The following is a 26,596-nucleotide window of genomic DNA, read 5'->3' on the forward strand; positions in this document are numbered from 1 at the left end:
CCCCCCTCAATCCTACATTAAAGAAAGGAAAAACTCACAGGAAATGGAGGTAAAGCCTATCGGGAGAAGAGCGTGAGTTGCGTCATGGAGTAAGAGAGTGGTAAGGTTGGAAGGTGTGGGAATTCACAAAATCAGAGGGTTTTGGGAAAGCTGCAAAAGGCAGGCCCCAGAGACAGCAGAACTGTGATTAGAGCTAAGCAGCAGCCATGAGATTGGTCAGCAGAAAAATTATTTAAACTGTAGAAAAGCAAAGACAAATAGAACAATGATCTGTGTATTAATGCTTGTCTAGAATAACTCTAAGCTACAGAAAAGTTTATCTGGTGAGATATTAGGAAGTTTTAAGCTTAATAATGGAGCTCTGGGCATTGTGTTTTAAGGCTTACAAACAGGTATTGTATTTGAAATAAGCAAGCATTGTTTAACCAAAGGTACCTGTGCTTATAGTGGTTGGATGGAACTACTGCCAATGTGCTTTTGCTTTGTGTGATTGGTCAAAAAACTTATAAAGTGAGTTGTAACATTAAGTTCTTGGTCTGCTGCCTGGGATGTGAGCTGCTGGCATCTCCCCATTGTCATAACCATGGAATGAGACTGATGCTGGAAAATAAAACACTCAAGGCACGTTCCCAGCAGTCCCATCCCGCTGGTGATTTGTACAGAGATCCCAGCCGGCGACAGAAGGGACCACGGTGGGGCAGCTGGTGGCACCTCCCTGCTCCAGCAGGGCCATCCCACAGCTCAGGGCTCAGGATTGCATCCAGACTGCTCTGGAACATCCCCAATGAAGGAGACTCCACACCAGTGCTCAGTCACTGCCCAGGAAAGAAGTTCTTCCTCAAGTTCGGGCAGAATTTCCTGGGCACCAGTTCCTGCCTGTTCCTCCTGTGGTGCTGCTGGGCACCACTGGGAAAAGCTGTGCCCTCCTGACTTCCTCACAGCATGGGAAACTCTACTTGCATCACTGATGGTGAAGAGGGCACGAGGGAGGGCAAGGAATGATGGACAGAGAGGCACAAGGATTCAGGAATGCACATGGAATCCGGCCAGCTCGGTGCCTGTCACTCTGTGTCACCCACAGTCTCTGCCTGAAAATGGAAAGAGTTGAGCAAGAGTTGTCCCATCCCTGGAAGTGTCCAAGACCATGCTGGGCAGGGCTTGGAGCAACCCGGGATAGTGGAATGTGTCCCTCCCCATGGCAGGGGGTGGAATTGGATGAGCTTTAAGGTCCCCTCAAAGCCAAAGCTTTGACTCCATGAAGAGTTGGACAGGACATGGAGGTACCGCTGCTGCTACCAAGGGGACACCAAACTGCAGAACCCAGCAGAGGCTTCCAATCCTCCTCACTCTTCCCTTTCCTCCTGAATCAAATCCCTGGGTCCTGCTCCAGACTGGCAGAATTGTTGACAGATGACCCCACCAGGAGATGTGTCACCCAACACAGCATCTCACTCAAAAATACCCAGTTTACACCTCAAACCTCCATGCACAGCCTTTCTTTACACCCCCACACTCACCTGCAGGGATGTGACAGCATCCACACCCCCAACAGGCAAGTGACACCCAGAGGGACCCACGGTTTCAATCCAAATTATAAAAGCCAGAAATAAAAAGCAAACATGGCAGTATTTATAGCTGCCCATTCCCCAGCTATGGAAGCTGTAAACGACTGCATATTTGAGATGCAATTCCAGAACAGCTTTGGATGGGACTCAAGAAATCCCCCACTCAAAAATAACACAAGTGGATGGTGACAGTAGTGGATATATCTGTGAGCTGGTGTGTCAACCAAGGACATGCAGAGACACTGCCAGGTCATTTTTGGAACTGTTCCTTGGGAGGTTCATGACACTCCAAGCAAACTCATGCAGCCATTCCCAGAGTCTGCCTTCCCAAAACACTCCCAGGAGCAGGAAGACTGATGAAAATCCACCCCAGGACACTGAGGCTTGGTCCTCCCAAGGGTTCTGAGGTTCTACTTCCAAACTGTGGTAGGAATTATCCAATCATTCTACTGCTCACCTGGAAAAGGAGAACAGGAACCTTTTCCTCTCTAGAAACAGCAGTAAAATAAAGAAGATTCTGCTCTACATTCACTGAGGACACTGCAAAGAGTGGTGAGAGTTAAAATAACAAATTTTCTTATTTTACTATTCTGACAGCCCAGAAACACCTTCAGCACTGCAAATACTCTATTGGAAGTAGATTATTCTAAATTCATATATTATATGTATGTGGAAAGGAGTATTCTTCATATATAAGTGAAGTATTCTAAGTTCTATATTCTAAATTCATACAACAAAAACTCATGGGTACCCAGATGACTCCTCTGGGTAGAAAATGCCTTCAAAGCATCTCTCATCCTTTGTAAACTGTGTTTTTTCACTAAAATCCTTGGTTTTCTTCTAGGTTACACCGCAGGTCAGACTGCCCACATGCCTGTCAGAGGGATGCCACTACCAGAGAGATGTCCCCAAGCCTCTGTGCTCCTGGATTGGAGAATTCTTGCCACAGCCACACAGAATGAAGAGCACCAAAGTCAGAGAATCCTCAATGGGATGGGGTGTGCAAACCCTACCCTGGAAGTCTGAGGTGTGGTTTGGGTTGGAAGGACCCTGAGATCCATCCTGTCCTGGGCAGGGACACCTTCCACTATCCCAGGTTGCCTCAAACCCCATCCAAGCTGGCTTTGCACACTCAACTCCCAGCCAACATCCTTCCAAGCATCTCTCATTCTTTGTAAACTGTGTTTTTTCACTAAAATCCTTTGTTTTTTTCTAGGTTACACCCCAGGTTAGACTGTCAGGGGGATGCCATTACCAAAGACAGCTGTGCTCCTGGATTGGAGAATTCTTGCCACAGCCAAACAGAATTAAGAGCACCAATGTCAAACAGAGAATCCTCAATGGGATGTGGTGTGCAAACCCTCCAAAGAGAGAATCCTGAATGGGATGGGGTGTGCCAACATTGCTCTGGAGGTCTGAGCCTGCAATCATGGCGTGATTTGGGTTGGAAGGGACCCCGAGATCCATCCTGTTCCTGAGCAGACACCTTTCACTATGCCAGGTCACTCCAAACTCCCTCCAAGCTGGCCTTGCACACTCAGCTCCCAGCCACCAGCCCGAATTGCTGAATTGGGCAGCCCAGCTCTCCACCCTGCTGAATCCGGAGCAGTTGTGGAATCCCAGGAGAAAGTCAGCGCCGTGCGACCACAACGCATTCCAGACCTGAGAGAAAGCCAGCAGGAGCAGCTCATCTGCCAGCTTCTCCCTTTCCACCAGCTTTGTCTCCACTCCTCCCCTTCTCCACACCACTGAGAGCTTCCCAAATTCCCTGTGCCCATCAGCACGGGGATCATCTCACAGCTCCCAACGAGCTCCATGTGACATTTGGCTCTGGCCAGATTTTAAAGCCATCTCCACCACGCACTATTTGATTGCACCAAGATATTTTGTAACAAGATAATGAGCTTTAAATCAATGCAGGCATTCTAAGCCCCGGTGCATTGACAGTCTGCCGGGCCTGGCTATCCAGTTTCAGCCATTTCCAAAATTGTGCACGAGGATCCAAAGAGGATAACGAGTCCCTTAAACAATCCCCTGTTATTTTAAGAAACGGGGGCTGCATCAGCCCAAGCTGCAAACCAGCAGCCAGGGTGACCAAAGTGTAAAAAAGCGGGGTTTTTAAGTGAAAAAAGTGGGGTTTTTTCCCCTTTTTTTCCTTTCTCTCTGGAAGAGGAGGAGGAGAAACAAGCCCTCAGTGATGGATTTGGAAAGCTGCGCCCTAGTGGGTGATACATGCCAGCCTTTGCCCTGGGGTACCACTTGCTGCAATGCTGAGCCAGGAACCAGCAGCTCCTGCAGAGGAGGAGGAGGAGGAGGAGGAAGATTTACAGAGCACTGTGTTACTGCTCAGGAACAGCACCTGAAGGATTTACAGCAGCGGGGCAGGGCAGAGATGCTGCAGGGATATAAACCACGGCAGAATGAGACAGCAGCAGAGCCCTGCAGCCCTCAGTGCTCTCATTTATCACCCAGATCCCTGACAACGGGAGGTCTCCATGGGGTTTTAACTCCAGGCTGCCCTGCCCAGGGCACAGGCAGGTCTGAAGGAACGAGCTGTGGCCTCCAGGTGTCAGCATGAGAAAGTGCTTGGCTTCCCCAAGACACCACTAATCCAGGGACTCCTCTGGCATGCAGGGATATTTTTAAATGTCTTGCAGCTCTGGCCCGGAGCTCTTGGGTTTCATAAGGACTTTCCTTGTTTCCACCAGTCAGTGACAGTGCATTAGTTAAGCCCCGGGTGCTTCTGAATTACTCCTCCTCACTAATTAAGCCCTGCAGACCTCTGCTCTTATCTTTAAAGCCTTTCACACCCTGGCTTTTCCAGGTCCAGGTCCATTGCTGAGTGTGGGGTTTTCTGGAAGGCACTAAAGCCCTGGAGCCCCTCGAATGCTGTCAGTAAAATGGTGCTAAAATAAGAACTGGATTTTACTGGGAGGGTGGAAGGAACTGGATTATATGTGGAGGTACAAAGAAAATAACTAAAAATATCACCTTCTCCTCCAATAATCCTAATTTCTGGCCATCTCCACCTGAGCTGCTGGGAAGAGGTGTGGGAATTAATTACCCACTGCTCACATCCTTGGCAATAACAGATTTATTGCAAGGATTTACTTATTATTAATCTGCAGGTTTTGCCCTGCACTATGACAGAGCTCCCCTTTCCCCCTCTAACAGGACAGCACAGAACAGTCTGGTTTGCCTTATTTCCTTAAAAAAGGCGTTTCCTCAACTTTTTTCCTGAGAGACTGGCATGATAAACAGGAGAAATAAATAGGAGAAATGAACAGGAGAAAAAATAAAGAAAAAATATAAGAAAGAAATTAATAAAGAAAGAGGGGACAGCTTTGAGAGCTTCCCAACGCTCTCCTCCAGCAGCAGCTCAGTTTCGAGCAGAAATGGGCAGAAAATGCAACTGCACAGAGCTGCACAAACACCTCCAGCTTCCAAGGGGAGCAGCCAGGGCCAGCAGTGGGAAGCAGAGAGGGCAAGCCCATAAATTACCCCCATTAGCACATTCTCTGCCTGCCCTGCACTTCCAGGGATGAGCTCAGGCCTTGCTGGCAGCTCTTGGTGGACCTCAGGGGAAGCACCACCAGCAAAGGACGTCCCAGACTGGCCATCAGGGCAGGATGACACCCCAGACCCACCTCTCTTGAGGAACCTCCAGACTCATTTCTCCTGAGGAGCCCCCCAGACTCACCTCTCTTGAGGAGGCCTCCCCTCAAGACCTCCCTGAGGAGGCCCCCCACACTCCCCAGACTCACCACCCTTGGGGCCCCCCAGACCCAGCTCTCTTGAGGAACCCATCAGACTCATGTCCCTTGAGCAATCCCCAGACCCCCCAGACTCACCTCTCTTGAGGAACCCCTCAGACTCACTTCCCTTGAGGAACCCCTCAGACTCACTTCCCTTGAGGAGACCTTTCACACTCATGTCCCTTGAAGAATCCCCAGACCCCCAAGACTCCTGAAGCCCCCAGGGGGCTTCAGCCCCCTGAAGCCCTCCAATCTCACCTCCCTTGAGGAGCCCCCAGACTCATTTCTCTTTAGGAGCCCCCTGAGGCCCCCCAGACTCACCTCCCTTGAGGAAACCCCAGATCCCCCAGACTCACCTCCCTTGAGAAGCCCCCTGAAGCCCTCCAATCTCACCTCCCTTGAGAAGGCCCCTAGACTGTCCTCCCCTGAGGAGCCCCCCAGACTCATTTCTCTTGAGGAGCCCCCAGACCCCACAGACTCACCTCCTTTGAGGAGGCCCCACAGACTCATTTCTTTTTAGGATCCCCCTAAGGCCTCCCAAACTCACCTCCCTTGAGGAGGCCCCAGACTCCACCTCCCTTGAGGAGCTCCGAGATTCATTTCTCCTTAGGAGCCCCCCAGACTCACCTCCCTTGAGGAGGCCCCAAACACACCTCTCTTGAAGAGGCCTCCCCTCCAGACCTCCCTTGAGGAGGCCCCCCAGACTCATTTCTCTTGAGGTGGCCCCAGACTCCCCTCCCTTGAGGCCCCCCCCAATCCCCCATACCCCCCTCCCTCAAGGACCCCCCTGCAGCCCCCATCCCCACCTCTCTTGAGCAGGCTGGCACGGTAGCGGCCCTCGAGGGTGCAGTTCCAGCGCTCGAAGCGGAACTGGTACTGGCACTCCAGGGCGCTCATGCTGATGGCCTCCATCAGCGTCTCGGCCACGCCGGGGTCGCGCCGGCACATCCGGCGCTGCTTCTTCTCCAGCTTCAGGCGGTCACACACCTTGTAGTGGGCCTTGACGGCCGCCTCCTCCATTTCTGAGGTCAGAGGGAGGATGGTCAGGGGTTCGTTCCCCGTCAGCCTGCAGAGGGACACAGAGGGACCATGGTGAGGGCAGGGAAAATAAAAAATTACTGCAAGAGTTCCCAGAACAACAATGTTGGCAGAGACAGCAAAGCAGAGATGGGTTTAGAGAGACCTTTTGGGATGGGGACACTCCTGCTGCAGCCTTGGAGGAGACCTGTGTGCTCTGGCCAGTGCTTCTGCCCTGCCATTAAAGCTCCTTCCTTTCACAGAATCACAGAATTCCCAGAATGACCAGGTTGGAAGAGACCTTCAAGGTCATCCAGTCCAACCTGGCGCCAACAGCTCAACTCAACCCTGGCACCCAGTGCCACATCCAGGCTTTGTTAAACACATCCAGGCTTTGTTAAACACACCCAGGGATGGGGACTCCACCACCTCCCTGGGCAGCCATTCCAGAACTTTATCACTCTTTCTGTGAAAATCTTTTTCCTGCTATCCAACCTGTATTTCCCTTGGTGCAGCTCGAGGCTGTGTGCTCTGGCTGTGTCAGTGCTGCTGCAGACAGAGCCCAGCCCCAGCTGAGCACAGGCACCTTTCAGGAGCTGCAGAGAGTGATGGGGGCAGCCCTGAGTCTCCTTTTCTCCAGGCTGAGCTCCCCCAGCTCAGAAATTCTCCCCCGTGAGAGTGGTGAGGCCCTGGGCCAGGTTGCTTAGGGAGGCTGTGGTTGCCCCATCCCTGGGAGTGTCCAAGGCCAGGCTGGACACTGATCTAGTGAGTGGCATCCCCACTCAGGGCAGGGGCTTGGATCTAAATGGTATTTAAGGTCCTTCCAACCCAAACCATTCTGGGATTCCATGAATCCGTTCCATTAAATTTCCTGTGATAGAAATGGGGTCACTGGTGGGATCAGGATCTCCTGGCTGAGCATCCCTGTGGACTTGACTTACAGTAGGGCTCCTCACAGTGTGTGTGCAAGGTGGCAGCAGGAAAGAGGAAATATTTGGATTTGTGCTCCCTACTGGATCTCACAGAGCTTGTTTGGGCATAAATCCCTGGCCACCTCCACCACAGGACTGTGTTTAAAACTGAAAGTGGAAAGAAATCATTTCAGGTGCCTCACTGCATGAACTCGGGGAACTGGCAAAAATACTCGAGCACCACTGTCACTGGGAATAAACAAAAAAATCATTTTAGCACACCAAGCAGAGCCAGAATCCATCTGGGGAAGGGACAGAGCATGATTTGTCCCATCAGAGCCCAAGAGACACCCTGAGAAGGCACAGAAAGCCACCCTGCCCTCAGCAGAGGAGATCCTGACACAAAATCCAGTGAGCCACAGCCCAAGGCTGGAGTGCAGGACACACTTTCCAGTGTTGGGATCTCTCGCTGCTCAGAGTGACCACAAGAAAAGTTGGAAAGTCTCTTTTCCCAGCCCAGTGCTAAAAGAAGGAGTCAGAGCTCTTCATTTCTCAGTCTCAAGGTTGTTTATTGTGTCTTATCTATAAAATTCTTTCTCCTGCCCTGCCAAGGTCCATCCAGCAGGACAGTTCCAGGCACTCTGCCTGCCCCCAGGGTGGTGTTATGTCTTTATACTAAAAACTATGTGTACAATATTTACAATTACTTTCCAATACCTATCACCTGTGTTAGACAGTGAGCTTCTACTCTAAACCAATCCAAAAGTGCCACCATCACAGCAGAAGATGGAGGCCAAGAAGAAGAAGGAGAAAGGCTGGACATGCCCAGATTCCTCCATCTTGCTCCCACTGAACCCCTCATACCAAAAACCCCAAAATCTACTTTTCCACCCCATGATAACTTCACTATTATTCTACCTAAACTGTTGTGGCTTGCAGATCTTCATACAAAGTTGGTAATTTGCTCCACGGGTCATAATCAAACCCACAGGTGTTCTGGGCTCTGTGCCAGGGTCCCTGAGCCCCCTGGCAGGGGTCTGGGCTGCTCAGGACAGCCAGAGGGATGTCCTGGGTCCTGACATTCCAAGAGATGCTGCCGAAAGCTTTTACAAGACAGAACAAGCTCAAAACCTAAAAAAAATCCCATAACCCAAAGAAATTCATGTCCCTTTGCCTCACCCCCTCCCTTCCCCAGCACAAGCTCCTTGACTCTATAGTGGGCAACAAAAGATGCCAGGGGACTGTTCCTGGTGTCAAGTGACAGCTGCTGGCACAGGACCAGGCTGGCATGGTCCCCAGGAGCAGAGAGGCTGCAGGAACATCTGCTGGGCTCAGGAGAGCTCTGCTGGCCAGGCTGCTGTGCCCCACAGTGCTGGCTGTGCCCTGCTCCGGCCAGGTGCCAGTGCCCACAGCCCACGGGAATCACCACCCGGGCTCACACAGCACATTCCACAGCCAGAAAGGAAAAATGGATGAAAAATCTGGAAATCCAGGGCTGGGAGCACGCTGGAATCTCACAGCCTTGCACTGGGGAAGGTTGAGGGCTTGGACATCTCCAGTGCTGCAGGAGCACTGGGAAAAATGGGGTGATGGCAATGGGAAGAATGGCTCACACAGCACCTGCAGACAAATCTCACAGCCAGAAATGAAAAAATGGCTGGAAAATCTGGAAATCCAGGGCTGAGAACATGCTGGAATGTTACAGTTCTGCATTGGGGAAGGTTGGGGGCTTGGATATCTCCAGTGCTGAAGGAGAACTGAGAAAAATAGGGGTGATGGGAATGGGAAGAATGGCTCACACAGCACCTGCAGACAAATTCAACAGCCAGAAAAGGAAAAATGGATGAAAAATCTGGAAATCCAGGGCTGGGAACACGCTGGAATATTGCAGGCCTGCACTGGGGAAGTTTGGGGACATCTCCATTGCTGCAGGAGCACTGGGAAAAATGGGGTGATGGGAATGGGAGGGGGGCTCCTTCACCCAATTTGCTGAGATGATGGAAACCCCTTAAAGCCCCACCTGTCCTGCAGGAGCAGTGATTTTAATGCTGGCTTTAATGAGTATTTCTCTGTAATTAATGGCACTGGCAAAAATGGAGTGATGAGAATGGGAAGGGAGGTCCTTCACCCAATTTGCTGAGATGATGGAAACCCTTAAAACCCCACCTGTTCCACACAGGAGTGTGGAACCCAGGACATTCCTCTGACTGCCCTAGAAAACTCAAGACCCTGGCAAAGAGTTTAAAAACCTTGGCACACAGTCAAAACCACCTGTGCCTTCGATTTTAGCCCACAGAGAAAACTGCCAACTTTGTGTGAAGATTTACAAGCCACAAGAGTGTAAGTAGAATGATAGCACAGGGTGAAAAAGTAGAATTTTAAAGACTTAGAATAAAAGTTCAAAAAGCAAGATAGAGAGATCTAAGTGTGTCCTGTCCTTCTTATTTTTGTCCTCCATCTTCTGCTGTGATAGTGACACTTCTAAATTAGTTCAGAGTAGACTGCCTAACATAAGTGATAAGTATTAAAAAATTATTGTAAATAAAGTACATGTAGTTCTCAGTATAAAAAACTAACACCACCCCAAATACAGTCAGTGTGCCACAAACCAACCTACCAAACAAACCTCAGCGAGCCAGAAAAGAAATGTAATAGATAAAAAAATAAACAACCTTAAAAACCAAAGCATTTTGACTTCTTCAGATGCAGGGCTAGAAAAAAAGACTCTTTAATACCTCAAAAGCCATTTCACCCACTAAAAACCCAAGACAGGAGCAGTGATTTGCTGGTTTTAATGAGTATTTCTCTCTAATTAATGGGATGTCAGTAGCACAGGGGCTCAGGATGCTTTAACTCCCAAACCTTGGTGCACAATGGGCATAAAATCCTGCCCTGAGTCCCAGCCAGGCACATCCAGTACAGATCCAGCCATTACTGAGGCACTGATGAGGTGATTTAATATCAGATGTATCTCAGGGAGGGAGCAGAAATGGCTGAGGTGGGATTTTTAGGACAAAGATGGGCAGGCAAATGTTCTCCTTCAATTACACTCAAAGGTACTGATATCTCCAGAAAAAGGTACTGATATCTCCCTCTTTGCTTTTATCCCTGCGGTGATAAAAGCAAAGAGGGATTGGTGGGAAACATGGAAAAATATCTTCCCTCAAGTTTTGCTGCTCCCCCCCCCAAAAAAAAATAATCATAACAATAATAACAACAACAAGAAGAATAACAAGAAGAAGAAGAAGAAGAAGAAGAAGAAGAAGAAGAAGAAGAAGAAGAAAATGAAAGGCCAAACAGCAAGGTCTATTTGAAGCATATTTTAACCCTTTCATTTCTGATCTGTCCCAGCTCCTCCCCAAGGAGAGTGGGACAATACCCAGGTCTGGTGCCTCCCAAAACTCCACCAAAGCTCCCAGAAAGCTCATTCAGGAGAGAGGCGCCTCAGTCTGAGCTTCACTAGAGCAAATCTGTAACAAAATCTCCAGGACATTCATTCTTGGCTTCCCTGGTACTCTAAAGATTCATTCCTTCAAAATTCCATGGTTGGCACAAGAGTCCCTCAGCAGGCAAAGGAGAGGGAGGGAGCGAGGGAGGCATCCAAGCATTTCCTAAGCTCCCTCTCCCCATTTTTTCTTTCCAGCTGATCAGGGATTGTTCACCTAAATGGTCTGGAAAAAAGCTCCAAGGATCCTGTAGCAGATAGCTCTTGGAGTGAGGACGGAGATGGGAACTGATCCTACAGCCAAGATTTCTGCAGAGCAATTGGTGATTTTCACCCTCTTCCCACTTTTCCCCTTCTTGCTTGGCTTTGGGATACTTCAAACTACACTTTCCCACAGATCAGTCTTCCAAAACTGGCTGACAGTGATGGTGTTTCGGTGACAAAAGTCACCTAAATACACACAAAATAAAGATCCAGGGTCCAGCAGATGGTAGGAAATGGGACTCATGGTGCTTCACAGGTCACAACTGGCAGAAGAACAACCAATGAAACACCACAATGAACAGAGATCCCATCACTGCCTGCATTACTGCTCAGAAGCACCCTGGAACAAGGCAAGGAGTAAATTGAGAGGGAAAAGGGGTTTTCCCTCACCAGCACACAGAAACCCTGCCAGGTGAAGAGCAGGAGCCGCACACACAGACCCACACACACGTTTTCCCTTCGGGGGCCCTCGGCTCCGCACGCACATTCCAGAGGCCCTGGGGACAGGGCTGAGGTGGCACTTTGCAGAGCGTGGCATCAATAACAAAGCCTGGGCAGAGGCAGGGAGAGCTGCCCCACCTGACACGCTGCTGCATGGAGCCCTTCTAATCCCACAAAGCCCTTTTATGCAACCTCAGCTGAGCGAGGTCCTGTAAGGCAACGGTGTCAGTCGGACGCTTTCTCAGCTCCTCACAAAGGCCAAGCTGTTCTTGCCAAGGAAATGTTTCAGGGGCTGTGTGTGTGAGTGTGTTTTTGTTTTTTACACACCCAAGCCACAGTTGTTATGATTAAACAAGCAGCCAGAACCCTGTGATTGTGTAATTTTCCTCCAAGAATGGGCTGAGTGGGAGATGGAGCGGACACCCCTATGTGGAAAAAGGTTGAAACTGGATGGTCTTAAAGCCAAGACCATCTAAGCCAAACTCAGCTGGTTCTAAGCTAAGAACCAGCTGTTCTAAGCCAAACTGTTTAAAGTTTTAAGATTCCAAGATTCCAAAGGGTTCTGTGTGTATGTCCACCAGGAACCCGGAGAGAGAGCAAACAGCCAGGAAGTTTTACCTCGCTGGTAATTAACTCTGAGAGCAACATCAACCTCCAGAGTCAAGAAACTGTTCATAGATTTCAGGATTTTGAATTTCTGCTGCAGAATTTTGCACCTCATGGGTCCAACTCAGGATATTCTGTGGTTTTAATCTTTAATGCCCAATTTCTGCTCCAAGTGCAAATCCAAACCTCAGGAAGGACCTGGCTGCCCCAGCACCCTGAGAGGAACCTTTGCAGGATCCTTTGTGCTATTCCCATTCCAGTTCCACCAGTCTGAAGCCAGGAAATCAGAAGGTTTATAATTAAATCAAGTGCCACTGGAGCTGGGATCCGAGGTGAGCTGTTTCCTCTGCTGCTCCCACCTGGAATGACAGGGCTGCTGAAATAATCCATTCCTATCCCACTTCCTCCTCTGATAGGAAATTTCTCTTTGGTGCATCTGTACAGTGACTGGATTAATTCTAGTTTTCACTTTCCACATTTATCATTAATTGATGTAAAAAGCAAGACCCATCTGGTTTGCACACACTCTATTCCTGTCACTTCCTTGGTCGTGAACTTCATCTCAAACATTGCTAATTGCATTTTTTTTTTTTCCTGGAGTTCAATCACCCAAGGATTTGGGAGAGATCCCAAGCAGAGCCCTGGCCACAACACAGGCCAAGTTTTATCTGTGACATCATGGAATTATTGCCCTTCCAAGAGGCAACTCAAGACAGATCCTGCTTCCCACTCATCTCAGGGGTCAAGAGTTTCTATGGCCTCATCAGCTCACACTTCCATCAGTGCCCCTGGATTTTCCCTGGCTGAAGTGGGGACTTTCCTGCTGGGGACTGGAGCAGGATGAGGCAGATTTAAGGCACCTACACTGACCTGTGAGAGCACCCTCATTTTTGAGGCGCTCCAGAGTTTCCTCTGCTGCTCCCATCTGGAATGACAGGGCTGCTGAAATTCTGCATTCCTATCCCACTTCCTCCTCTGTTAGGAAATTTCTCTTTGATCCATTTGTACAATGACTGGATTAATTCTAATTCCACTTTCCACATTAATTTTTTCCTGTGGAATTGCCACACTTTCAGCCCTTTTTCTTTTCTTTCCTCCGCTTTTCCTTTAACAATTAAAAAACCTTCTGGAAAATTGACAATTTGACCACGAGTCTTCACCACAATACTTAAATTAATGATTGCACAGCTCAAGGAGTCTGAGTTATGCTGGACACCAGGCCTGTATTATTTTATTTTGCACTCAAAAACCACCAGTTGCTCTCTCTCTCCCCTATCATCACATTCCCACTCCGTGAATCTTTCCTAAATTGATTTATCACACTCCTCCTCCCACAAAGGCTATTGAATATTTGGAGTATAAAAACCCAAAAGTCCAAGAAAAAAATCTGAATTTCAGGAAGAGTGATGAAGATTTGATATTTGGAAGAAGAGCTGGACACGGAAGGCTCAACCACCTCATTCTGCAGTCCTGTTTGGGTTTTTAAGTGTTTAGAGATTAAAGGGCCCAGATGAACTCAAAAATATCCCAGATCTCTTTATATTACAGAAAAATAAGGCTGTAGATTCTCCAAACTTCAGGCTTCCAAAATGAAATCTCACCAAGTGCTCACAAAGATCGTTCTGCTGGAATTCTCCACTTCTACCTCAATCCTTTCCTGATATAATTTTCCCAGTGATCCCCTGACAGGATGCTGTGACACTGTGAGGCTCAAGGAAGGTGACAGGAGGAAAAGTGTTTTTCCCAGCCTGAGGGAATCCAAACCACCCAGGCCTTTACAGGACAGAGCTGGAGCCCAGCCAGGAATCAAACCCAGCTTTGCTAAAACTCATCTTTGCAAGTTCCACCATCCCTCAAGGCCGTGCCAGTTCTCCTCCCTCAGGTCCATTCCCAACCAGCTCTGCCCTGGGCTCACCTCTCCCTGTCATTGTCCCCAAACAATGGGGCCTGGCTGTGGGAGAGCAGAAATAAAGCAATTATAAACTCCAGCAAAGAGTGAAGCAATTCCCACCACAATTACGCCCAATGGCTGTTTGATCCTTATCTTCCTCTCAATAGTGTGGCCAGAGCTTTCTTTAGGTGACAACCTCTCAAATGTCACTTCCTCCTCAGTCAGCAGCGCCCAAATCTCAGCTGGAGTTTCTAGAGGAGTCACAGCTCCAATGCAGAGGCTGCTACACACAGAAATCACAGAATCACAGAATGACCAGGTTGGAAGAGACCTTCAGGACCATCCAATCCAACCCAGCCCCAACAGCTCAACCAAACCCCAGCACCCAGTGCCACATCCAGGCTTTGTTAAACACACCCAGGGATGGGGACTGCACCACCTCCCCGGGCAGCTCTCCTGGTCTCTTGCTGCTCACAGTGACCCCGAGATGTGTTAGAAAGTCTCTTTTCCCAGCCCGGCATTCAGAGGAGTCAGAGCTCTTCATTTCTCGGTCTCAAGGTTGTTTATTGTGTCTTATCTATAAAATTCTTTCTCCTGTCCTGCCGAGGTCCATTCAGCAGGACAGTCCCAGGCACTCTGCCTGCCCCTGGGGCAGTGTTATCTTTTTATACCTAAAAACTACGTGTACAATATTTACAATAACTTCCCCATACCTCTCACCTATGTTAGACAGTGAGCTTCTACTCTAAACCAATCCAAAAGTGCCACCATCACAGCAGAAGATGGAGTCCAAGAAGAAGAAGGAGAAAGGCTGGACATGCCCAGATTCCTCCATCTTGCCCCCTGAACCCCTCATTCTAAAAACCCCAAAAATCTCTATTTTTTTCATTATCATTCTACTTAAACTGTTGTGGCTTGTAATTCTTCATCTAAGGTTGGTAATTGTTTTTTCCAAGGGCTCAACCAAAGGTCTCTGAGCCCCCCGGGAAGGGGCTGAAGTCCTCCAGGGCAGCCAGAGGAATTTCCTGGGTTCCCACAGGCAACCATTTCAGAACTTTATTACTCTTTTTGTGAAGAACTTTTTCCTGATATCCAACTTACATTTCCTTTGAGGCTGTGTGCTCTGGCTGTGTCAGTGCTGCTGCAGACAGAGCCCAACCCCAGCTGAGCACAGGCACCTTTCAGGAGCTGCAGAGAGTGATGGGGGCAGCCCTGAGTCTCCTTTTCTCCAGGCCGAGCACCCCCAGCTCCCTCAGGGCTTCCTCAGGGCTTACTACAACATTACACACTCCCCAAAACACCAAGTAGAGGTGAGAGGCCTTTCCAAGCTCACAGCATGCAGGTGGGAAGCAGCCAAACCCCACAGCCCTGCTCCAAAGGAGACCATGTGCTTGATGAGCTTTTCTAATGGAAGATTCTGGAATTTTAGGACAGAGGGAAATCCTCTACGGTCCTTGGATCAGCTTCTGAGCAATGGGAAGAAGGAGGATAAAAGCGACAGCACAGGGAAACTCCCAACCCAGCAGATCCCACTCACCAGGAAAGGAAGGACCAGTCTCCTTATGGAATTGGCCCAAACAGATTTTTGGGGTTTTTTTTAAGGGAAAAAAGGTGCAGATTCATGAGGTTTCAATCATTCAAGCTCTCTTCAACCACGCCTGGACAGATCCATACAGTGGCTTCCTCTGAGCATCTCAGGATGGACACATGGACATGGAAAGATCCACAACCTCGGGTCCTACCCAGAGTTATTCCAGCATCCAGCAAAAAGGGAAAACAACAGCTACTTCTGGACAAAATAAACCAATGGTGCAAATCTCCAGCTTGCCCCTTTCCAGCACAGCTTTCCTCCAGCATTCAGACACCACTCTGATCCCAAAGATCTTTTTGGATGTTATCACAGAATTTCCAATTTTAGATGTAGATGACGCTCACATGGAAGTTGGGAGATTTCTCCAGGCTGCTGAACACAGAGGAATTTCCCCAGGCCTGCACTGAGGAGAACACTGGACCCCAACCACCAGCAGGTTTTTAAACCAGTTCAGAAGGGATTTCTCTGGGAATGGGACCAAACATGGATGGTTTTCTCCCAGATACAGGATGGTTGCTGCATGCATAAATAAACTTCCATTCAATTTCCTGCCAAAGCAGGCCCTCACCTTCCTCTGGACAAATTACCAACAACTTTGGCATGTGACACACACATAAAGGAAAAAACCTCTCAGTGGATGGGCAGGGTAGAGATGTGACTCAGCTCAGCTGTGGAGGGCTGGAGATGTTCCCATTCCTGCAGAGGATTTTATGGGATGGAGGTGCCATGAGGAACAGCTCCATCAGGAGCACCACAAGCTCCAAGCTGCTGCAGCATTCCCCTCTCCTGAAAAGCCTGCACAGGTCATGAATTACAACTCACTGAAGAGAGGATTTGCCTTCCCTTCCCCAGTGAGGGGGAACAAACTCAGCAGAGGAAAGCATCAATTTTAGGTCTTTGGTGGTGCACCTGAACCACAAGGTGGCTGAAGAATTTCTCCTCTTTCCCCCCCTCCTCTCCTTACACCAAACCTTATTTGGGAGGTTTCCAGCCCATCAGAGCAAAAGACAATTTGATTTCAGGTAATTTTTGATTTTAGGTAAATATCTCAGCCCCAAGACCTCATTCCCCTGGAAGGACCCGCTCTGCCCACAAACAAGCAGAGAAGGAGGGCGGGGAGGGAAAGGTTGTGTTGTTTCCTCTCGCCTTCATCCTCTCAAGAATGAAACAGCAATCAGGGAGATTTACAAAGGATTTTCAACCCAACGGTGCCAGTGGAATGCACGGGCCAGGCGGCAACAGGGGCTTTCAGTGCTGAGTTAAGAGGCATTAGCCGTGCCCCTGGCAGCCTGTGCCAGGAATTATCCCCCACACCATCCCCTCCTTGGCTGGACAGCTCCTGGACCCCCAGTCCAAACCCCTGCTCCTTGGCCAGCCACTGATCATTTTTATTTAATTTATTTTAATTTATTTATTTTGATAAATTTATTTTAATTTATTTATTTTAATAAATTTATTTTATTTTATTTTATTTTAATTTAATTTATTTATTTTAATTTATTTATTTTAATTTTTTTAGCCTAACATCATTTCTTTTGGCCTGGAGCCTGCTCCAGCATAGACAACAAGGAGTTGGGACTTTCACGCAGGGAAGCAGGAAAAGTGCAATGGAAGATGAAGAATTAACCCAGAGAAGAAAATGAAAGTTTTTTTTAACCCATTAACTCCACATGGTCTAGAGAAGAGAAAAAAAATCAAAAGTCCAAATAGGGACAGATTTTTAAAATATTGGGGCTTTTGTTTGGGGCTTTTTGGGGGGAGAGGGGAATAGTTTGTGGGTTTTGGGTTTTTTTTTTTACACTACTGAATATCCTTTCATCCCAGGATCTCAGCTCCATCCCTGACATGGGGTTAGAGAAATTCATGCTCTCAGGGTGAGATTGTTGAGGTTGCTTGTGCAGGAGTTGGACTCAATCCTTCCAACTCCAGATATTCCGTGATTATTAATCTAAAATTGGGCCCAAAATGACATAGAAGACAAAGGACATTTCTAGATGGCACTTACAGAAGATATGCATCATCACCCTGCCTTGCTTCAGAGCAGTTTTTGCTGGGATTGAAGACCAGGAAAGGACCACAAACGCCATGGATCACACGACAGAACACAGCAAAAGAATTTACACAAGATTTTAAACACAGGAGACCAAAGAAGGTGGCCCAGGGGCTCAGTGGTTTGAGTTTCTTGCGCCAAACTTGAGCCCCATGGAAACCCATCTGCTCCTACCACAAATCCCAAATTCCTAGAAGCCAAAATATCATTTATAAACCTGCAGAAATAGCAGAAATAGCTTTGATTTTCTGTTCCAAGCAAAGAAAGTCCAAGTTCATGATCTTTCTCACCAGCTTCCCTTATCTGGGAGGAGATCCACAGAATAAATGGTATTTGGCATTTGAAATCTAAACAAAGAGGCCCCAAAGCCCCATAAATGTTTATTCCCTGAGCTTCTTGCACTGATGCTGCTTTTTATTCATTTATTTTGCCAAGAAGGAATCAGAAAGCACAACACAGAAGGTAAGAACATTCCTTCAAAAGGGTAATTCAACTCTCAGAACACCTCCTGCCCATCCTTCTTTTAAGGATCAACTGTCCAATTAAGAAATGACACCGAAATTATTTTTACTTTTAACCCAATAACCAACCACCCATGCCCTGCAATGGGGACTTTTTTATCCAATCACACAAAACCACCCAAACCCATGGAGAAGAAGGGAAAGAAGGAGAAGGAGGACCAAATCCTGCAGATCCAGCCAGGGCTGGAAGCTCCACAGGGAGAGCTCTGCTCAGGGCAGTGCAGGGATCAGACCTTTTGACTCAGACCAGGCACAGCATAAAAATAAAATAAAATAAAATAAAATAAAATAAAATAAAATAAAATAAAATAAAATAAAATAAAATAAAATAAAATAAAATAAAATAAAATAAAATAAAAATAAAAGGCAGCCATTGAGAAGGGAGCCATTTTTCCGAAGTGCCCATCATTAAACATCAAGGCTCGCTGCCACCGGATGTTGTGGAGCCCAGAATGATGAACAGACTCCAAAATGGATTAAACAAACTCAGGAAAGGCAGGTTCAGCCAGCTGGGTGATGAAACACGAGGGCTCAGGAAGCCTTTAAACCACAGGCAGCCAGAGGACACGTCAGGAGCCACATCACTGCTCCCAGCTGTCCTTGGACCTCCCAAAGATCCACGAGTGGCTGGAGAAATCTTTGATTCACCCCGAATGTCAGCTCTTGTGTTCCCAACCACCTGCAAGGTGCTTCTTACTCCACTCCACAATGTTAAATGTTGGACATTTAATATTGAACCCATCTGCACTCTGGAACCCTTAGGATGGCAGCAGGAACGGCCCCAGAGGTGTCAGGCACACAGCACACTGATATTTTACCAACTGAAGCCTTCCAGGGCTTAAAGGAGTCTTAAAAAGGAGAGAGAGAGACTTTTTACAGATAATAAGAAAGGAATAAGTCAAATCTTGTCTTCTTTTCTGCCAAGGTCAAGATTAAATGTGTGAGATGGAATTTCTTGTTGGGACTCAGATGTTTATCAGTTCTTATCTCTGTCACACTCTCACAAACCCTGAGCTCTGCAGCACTTCACTCCAACAACCTAAACATGGAGCCCCATCTCTCTCTCTGCAAGGCCTTTGAAGGATCAACTGTCCAATTAAGAAATGACACTGAAATTATTTTCACTTCTAACCCAATAACCAACCACCCGTGGCTGCAATGGGGACTTTTTATCCAATTACCATGGAGAAGAAGGTGGAGAAGGGAGAAGAAGTGAGAAGAAGGGAGGAGAAGGGAGGAGAAGGAGCAGCCTCCACCCCAAAACCTCCACCTTGCTTTATATCCATTACTGTATTCTAAACCCTTAAACTCTGAGTTTCCCACCCTGTGATATCACACACTTCTATCCAAACTCCACACCCACAATCCCAGTTCTGTCATTCCATTCTGGAAGCTTCTCCACGGCCTCAGGTCAGTGCAGTGTTCTCTGGGGGGTCAGTGCCAGGCAGCACAGAAATCTGAAATTCTCAGCAGCAAGAGTTCCAACAGGAACAGGACAAAGGGGGAATGGTTTTAAATAAAGAGATTTGGATGAGGTGCTACAAAAATGTTCTCAGCTGGTGAAAAACAGGCTGTCCAGTGAAGCTGTGGCTGCCCCATCCCTGGAAGTGTCCGAGGCCAGGCTGGATGGGGTGGGAGCAATCCCAGCACGGCTCCCACCCACGGCAGCCTGGGCACGCCGGGCTGTGGGCACGGCTCCCATGGCCATGTGTCAGTGTCAGTCTCCCCCTGCCAGGGAATGCATCTGACTTCCCACTGAATTCCTGCTTGTCTCCCTCACACCTCAGCCAGCCCTTCTGTCCACTCTGGGGGGTTGTGACGGTGTTCACAGGGGTGCAAGGAGGAGGGAAGAGACAAGGATTTGACTCCATGTTTCAGAAGGCTGATTTATTATTTTATTATATATATTATATTAAAACTATACTAAAAGAATAGAAGAAAGGATTTCATCAGAAGGGTGGCTAAGAATAGAATAGGAAAGAATGATAACAAAGCTTGTGTCTCAGACAGAGAGTCCGAGCCAGCTGATTGTGACTGGCCATTAATCAAAAACAACCAACATGGGCCAATCACAGATGCACCTGTTGCATTCCACAGCAGCAGATAATCAATGTTTACATTTTGTTCCTGAGGCCTCTCAGCTTCCCAGAAGGAAAAATCCTAAAAAAGAGGATTTTTCATAAAAGATGTCTGCGACAGGGGGTGAAGGCTGCCCAGCTCTGCAGGAACAGGGTCTGGCTGGGGCTGTCCCTGCCTTTTCCCATCTGTGGGATAAATGGTGCTGTCCATCCCCAACACTGCCCGCTCTGTTCCCAGCTGATGCTGCAGCCACAGAGCTGCCCTTGCCCAGACCACAGAGCCTGGCAGCCAGGCAAGAAACTCCTTGGAGCCAAGGCAGCAGCTTCCCTGTGCACACACACACGCTCCAGCAGCACAGCAGCTAAAGAGAAAATCAAGTTTGCTCTCCAGACAACACAAATGAAATTAAACCTTTGAGTGCAAAGAGCTCATCAAGTTCATTTGGACAGAAAAAACAACTGGAGAATGAGTTTCTTCCTCCTTGCCCAGCCCTAGTTTTACATCCAGGACCTGGAGGTCCCAGCTGGAAGCAGGGACTGGCTCTTGGTCAACTTCTGGATAAATGACAACTTCTAGAAACCAGCATGTGGATTCAGGGAGGAGAGGTGTCAGCTCCCCCTCCCCTCCCAGCGTTACCAGCCCCTATTAGATATCCCTGGGAGGTCAGCTCATGGAGGATTGGGATGGTTGGGCGGTTTGACACATCATCTCAGCTATTTTGGGAGCAGTTTACGGGTCTGCAATTCCTCCCCTGCACAGCCCCGATAGCTTTTCCACTCTAATGTCACATTATCCTCGTGGCAGGTTTCAAAACTAAACAGGTGAAAAAACAAACATTCAGGGCACTGCACAGAGCAGGATGCACCAGAGGCTTTGGGGTGATGGGGTGCTGGAAGTTTATCCTCATCCTGAGCCCCAGCACAGGTTGTGGGAATCCCTTGTGAGTGAGCACAGAGGTCGATTCCTTACAAAACTCAACAGGAAGACACTCAAAGGATCTCTCAGCAAACTCATCCCATGCCCAAAGGTGTCGTGGGAATGACTTCCTGAAGGAGCCTTGCAGTCCTGAGGCTTCAAATGGGACTTTAATGGTCAAACCTCAGCTAAACAAAGCAGTTCTGGGTTTCAAACTCTGGTAAGGAGGAGCCACCAGTGCAGGGGAATGTTCTTGCTGCTCCATTCTGTTACCAACGCCACAAACCAAGTTCTGCTCCAGACTCAGGGCCACTGTGTGTTCCTTCCTTCGCCACCTTCCACCCACCCTGAGCACTGCTCTTCCCTGGGCTCCCCCAAATCCCTGCTCCTCCACACCTCAAGTATCCCAGCAAGAGGAAAATGGAAAGGACAAACAGGGTGAGCATCTGCCCCTCCACCTCCTGATGCTCCTTCACCCCCTTCCTCCAAGGGCTGCATCCAGGCCCAGCTTTGGAGAAGGAAAGCTGATGCTGGCACTGGGGTTAATCAGAGGGGGCAAACAGATCAATATTGATGTTTTTACTAGATCTCAGCTATCTTTCCAATGTGACTTGACTGCAGAACAGTGGCAAGGACCTCAGCCAGAGCTACCCTGGCCAACACTTCAGGTGAACATCCTCAGGATCCTTGCTGAGTTCAGCACATACCTGTTTTCTTATACTACAAAAAGTCTGTCTGAACAAAGAGCCACATTAACCCAAACACCCCAAGCCAGGGAAAGCCACAGTTTTATTCTGTGGACGGAACAGCAACCATAAAAAATGGGAAAAAGAGGGAGAGCCATTTTTTTATACAGTGAAAGGATAAGCAGAAAGAGTTTTAAACTAAAAGAGGAGATACTTTGATTAGATATAGGGAAGAAATTCTTCCCTGTAAGGCACCACACACCTGGAAGTGTCCAAGACCTGGCTGGATGAGGCTTGGAGCAACCTGGGACAGCAGGAGGGTGGAATTTTAAAGTCCCTTCCAACCCAACCCAACCCAAGCTCTGATTTTCTGATCCACTTCCAAGCAATGCATTTGTGCTCAGTAATTGAAATCCTTTGTGCATTAAAGCAGCACGTGGGGCACACTCCACCAACCAGTATTAAGGAAAGCATTTCCTTCCTGTATTGATCACCCACCCACCCCACAAAGTGGCATTAAAAAGGCAGAGGGGGGAGGACAACAAGCCAAGTGTTACACGTAGCAAATTCTGATTAGATTATGAAACTTTAAGAAGATCTTAACAAGTGGACAGTGTGCATTTTACATAATTAGCTTGGTTGCTTATAAATGCCTCCCATAGTGCCAATGGCAGATTTTCACCACCTAAAATAGCCTAAAGCTGTCGGATTCAGGAGCTCCTGCCATCCCAATTTAGATCAACTCAAACACACAAAACCACGAGGTGGTTTCGTTACACCGAGATTAAGAATTGAATCGGCTCTTGTGTGCCTGGATGGTGGAAGGGGTAAAAGATTACAGAGGGCAAAGACACATTATGTCACCCTAGCCCAATCCCCACTGAATGTGGCAGCTGTTCCTCGCTGGGTTTTGGGGGATTTTGGGTCACTTTTGAGGGGGACAGAGCCCGGCTTTAGGGCTGGATGTGAAGTTGTGGGATGCCACAGCTGCATCCATATTCATGGAGCTGAGAGGCGCTGCCCAGCTCTGTGAGACTCATCCTTCATCAAACTGGGGCTGTTCCACTCCAATTCCAAGAAGCAGCTCGGAGCAAGCCTCGAGTTACAACCACTGCCTAAAAAAGGTGACCTCAGGAGCAGCAGAGCAGGTAAAGAAACCATTTGATTTGCAAGCTGGGGGTGTTGGAGAAGGAAGTACCAACAAAAGCAGAGCTACACTGTGTTATTCCTCTGCCTTCCCCCACTTAAAGGGAAAAACATTTTCAATTTTAATTAAAAAGTGCAAGAAAACATTATTCCTCTGCATCCCTGCACTTAAAGGGAAAAATATTTTCAATTTTAATTAATAAGAGTAAGAAAATGTTATTCCTCTTCCAATCCTCTGCATCCCTGCACTTAAATGGAAAAAATTTTCAATTCAAATTAAAAAGTGCAAGAAAATGTTATTCCTCTAGCAATCCTCTGCATCCCTTCAGTTAAAGGGAAAAACATCTTCAATTCTAATTTAAAAGTACAAGAAAACATGATAGGAAGTATCTTGAGGAAAAACCCTCTTGGGAAGAGTGTCCATAGGTTTAGCGTTATCCCAGCAGGTAAAGATCATCCAGAATAGCTGCAATCAACCTGGGTGAGTTCCCACTTCCTAAAACAGCCAACAAAAGCTCAGAAAAGCAGCAGAGCAGAAAGACAGGACTGAGATCAGTAAAGCTGCCATGGTCTAGCACTGGGTCCTTTCAATATCCCACACTGGGCATTTCCAAGTGCCAAAGAACTTGAGGGAAAAGGGAAATGTTTCTGGTACCCTCCAGGAGAGCTGGAGAGGGACTGGGGACAGGGATGGAGGGACAGGACACAGGGAATGGCTCCCAGTGCCAGAGGGCAGGGATGGGTGGGAGATTGGGAATTCCTGGCTGGGATGGAATTCCCAGAGCAGCTGGGGCTGCCCCTGCATCCCTGGAAGGGTCCAAGGCCAGGCTGGAACACCCTGGGACAGTGGGAGGTGTCCCTGCCCACAACAGGATAGTGTCAGTATGTTGAGTTTTTATCTTTTTTTCCTCTATAAGGCTTTTTAAGGACAAATTGTCTTATTACAAAACGATACTTAAATTATTTTCACTTTTAACTTAATAACTAACTAGTCATGTTTCACAATGTGGACTTTTATCTAATTATATAATGCTACTTGAACTCATGAAGAAGGTGAAGAAGGATTAGTTTCTGTTTCAAAACTTCCATTTTGTTTTGTATATATTACTACATTCTAAAATTTTTAATTCTAAGTTTCCTACTATGTGATATTATACACATTAATTCAAACTATACACTCATAATTTTAGTTTTATCACTTAATTTTGGAAGCTTCTTCACAGCCTCAGGTCAATGCAGTGTTCTCTTGGGGGTCAGTGCTTGTCAGGAGAGAAATCTGAAATTCTCAGTAACCAGGGGTCCAACAGGATGAGATGATTTCTCCTTTACCCTTCTAATCCAAACTACTGAGTGATTCTGTGATTTCCCTTGGAGTCTAAAGAGCAAAACTCTTTAGACCTCAGAAACTGAGGATTCGGGGCGTGCAATCTCCAGTACAGGGTTTGAATATTTTCCTTTGGAAAGATTGTTGAGTTTCAGCTGAATGGAAGGCGTTGGGTTTCACCTATGAGGAACTACAGTGAGGCCAGAAGTCCCAGCTGAGAGAGACCCCAATAATTAAAACATTTGGGAAAAGCCAACTGGTGCAGTTTCTGCACAGAGCATTGACCCAGGAGGATGTTTTGCCTCACAACATAAAGTGTTTGGGCTGAAAACCCAGGATCCATTCCCAATCAATTTTCTAAACATTCAGAGCTGACATCTCATTTGAAATAATTATCTGCATCCCTAAATTCCTCTGAAAACACCCAGAACGCTACAGAATCCATCTGTGAAAGAGATGAAGAGATTTGAAGGTTTGGGGTCTAAATTGTTCCTTGTGAATTCCTTTGGGAATAGGAGCGGAAGAAGCAAAAGGAACAAAATCATTACAGACAAATTACCTGAATTTGAGCCACTCAAGGGCAGGAAACATCAGCATAATTCTATGTATGCAATGGGAAATCAATTCTACTAAAAATAATAGAAAAATGGCCATACTCTGCAAGGCAGCAGAATCCTTTTCCACATTCCCATCTTTTCTTAATTCCCAAAGGACGGCTAAAGGGAAAAGAGGCAGTTGGCAATGGGAGGAGCAAACTCATTTTTGAGAATTAAAATTCATTCTCATAGTGTGACAATAAAAAGCAAATTCAGGGAAAGAACATTCACAGTTGTTCCCAGGTCATCAGTATTCCTCATTTTCCAGGCTTTAGGTTTCCCTGGTGTGACAACCAAATACAGGATGACCTATAATAATTCCAAGTACTCCAAAGTAATGAAAAGAAATCTGATTTTCAGCATCAGGAGCAATGCTGGACTAAGTGGACTCTTGACAGCTTTCTCTGAGCTCTGTGTCAGACAGCACCTTAAAAACACCCACGAGGACCCAAATGTGTTTTCCATGGAATAGAGAACATGGATAATGTGTTCTAAATCAGCCCTGGGGCCAGGCACTTAATGAGAACAGAAAAGAAATATTCAGTAATTGCCCATTCACTGCAAGGGGAGAGGAATTGCAGAACAAACCTCGCACGGAATCACGGGACAGAATTCCATGGCAGGGTGCAGGCATGGAGGGGATGACTGAGGTAACTCCTCTGGAGCTTCCCAAATTAAACTCTGAGCTCTTAATTAGCAGTAATTGTGCAGTAAAAGGTGTCTCCAGATACCTGGGGTGCTGGCATTGGATCACAGATTACAGCCGGATTCACTTGCAGATGCACTTTTGGTGGTTATGCTCAGTTTTTCATGGATTTGCCAGGAATTGTGCCCAGCACTACAAGGGACAAGCAAATTCCAGGGGGTCCAGGGTGTACCTGAGTGTACAGACACACCAGGGAAATCCTGGGGTGTGAACAAATAAAAAGTGAATTTTTTGACAACACAGGTGGAATTTGTCCGACATGGAAGCACAACAAGAGGAATAAAAATTAAAATAAATATTAAAACCCTCATATTGGATATATTCCATAAGCAAGAAAGCTTTGCTGGAAGTCTTCAGAAATAACCTGAATCCTCCTTTTCAGTTCAGCTCTTGATATTCCAACACGAGCAGGGATAAAGAACACTGAGAACCATTCTTGAACTACTCCATCAACAGATGCTCATTAGAGCTAATCGCAACCAGAGCAGCCCCAGCCTGAAATGGAGTTTCCATCTGTCTCCAAAATGCACGTGGGCTTAGCTGTACAAATCCCACATCCCACCTACTTCTGTGGATCTGGACACTGAGTCATTATTCCCAGGAGGATACAGGGCATAGCTACATGGAGCCTATAAGAATTAGAGTTAACAAGCTAAAAATATAAAAAAAAATAAAAGCAGAAGAATCTGAATTATTTTTCAAGGGTCACAAAGATGATCAGCTATTGAGTAAAATATAAAAAAAAATATTAATAATGATATTGGAGAAAGAGCAGACTTATATTCCCAATTAAAAATTAAAATAAAAACTTGCTAATTAATAAATCTCAGCAGGGAGGATAAGCAGAACCAGAGCTGCCCACTCAATACAAGAAGACAACTCAGGGCAAAAGAAAAATTTGTCTGAGCCCTGCTTGCAGTCCAATTTAGCCTGAGTCGTTATTTTTTCCCTGAAATATTTAAAAGGAAGGGCATGAATGTAAATTGAAAGGAAATTCAGGAGATTCAAGGAAACTTGGGAGTTTAAGCAGATGCAGGTTGAGATCTCCCTTTGGTTTCTTGGACAAACCAAACCAGAATTCGCAGCT

The 26,596-nt window shown here is 47.1% G+C and overlaps 1 protein-coding gene across 1 annotated transcript in view; it reads right to left on the reverse strand.

Annotated features, from left to right (window-relative positions):
- The window catches only part of WNT9A (Wnt family member 9A), a 62,694-nt gene that overhangs the window by 13,345 nt on the left and 22,753 nt on the right, over positions 1-26,596 (reverse strand). The window contains exon 2 of the mRNA XM_074539232.1: positions 6,127-6,386. Coding sequence (XP_074395333.1) covers positions 6,127-6,386 — 260 coding nt within the window. The remainder of the gene's footprint in view (positions 1-6,126; positions 6,387-26,596) is intronic.

Source organism: Zonotrichia albicollis, chromosome 1, assembly GCF_047830755.1.
Source record: "Zonotrichia albicollis isolate bZonAlb1 chromosome 1, bZonAlb1.hap1, whole genome shotgun sequence".
Lineage (NCBI taxonomy): Eukaryota > Metazoa > Chordata > Aves > Passeriformes > Passerellidae > Zonotrichia > Zonotrichia albicollis.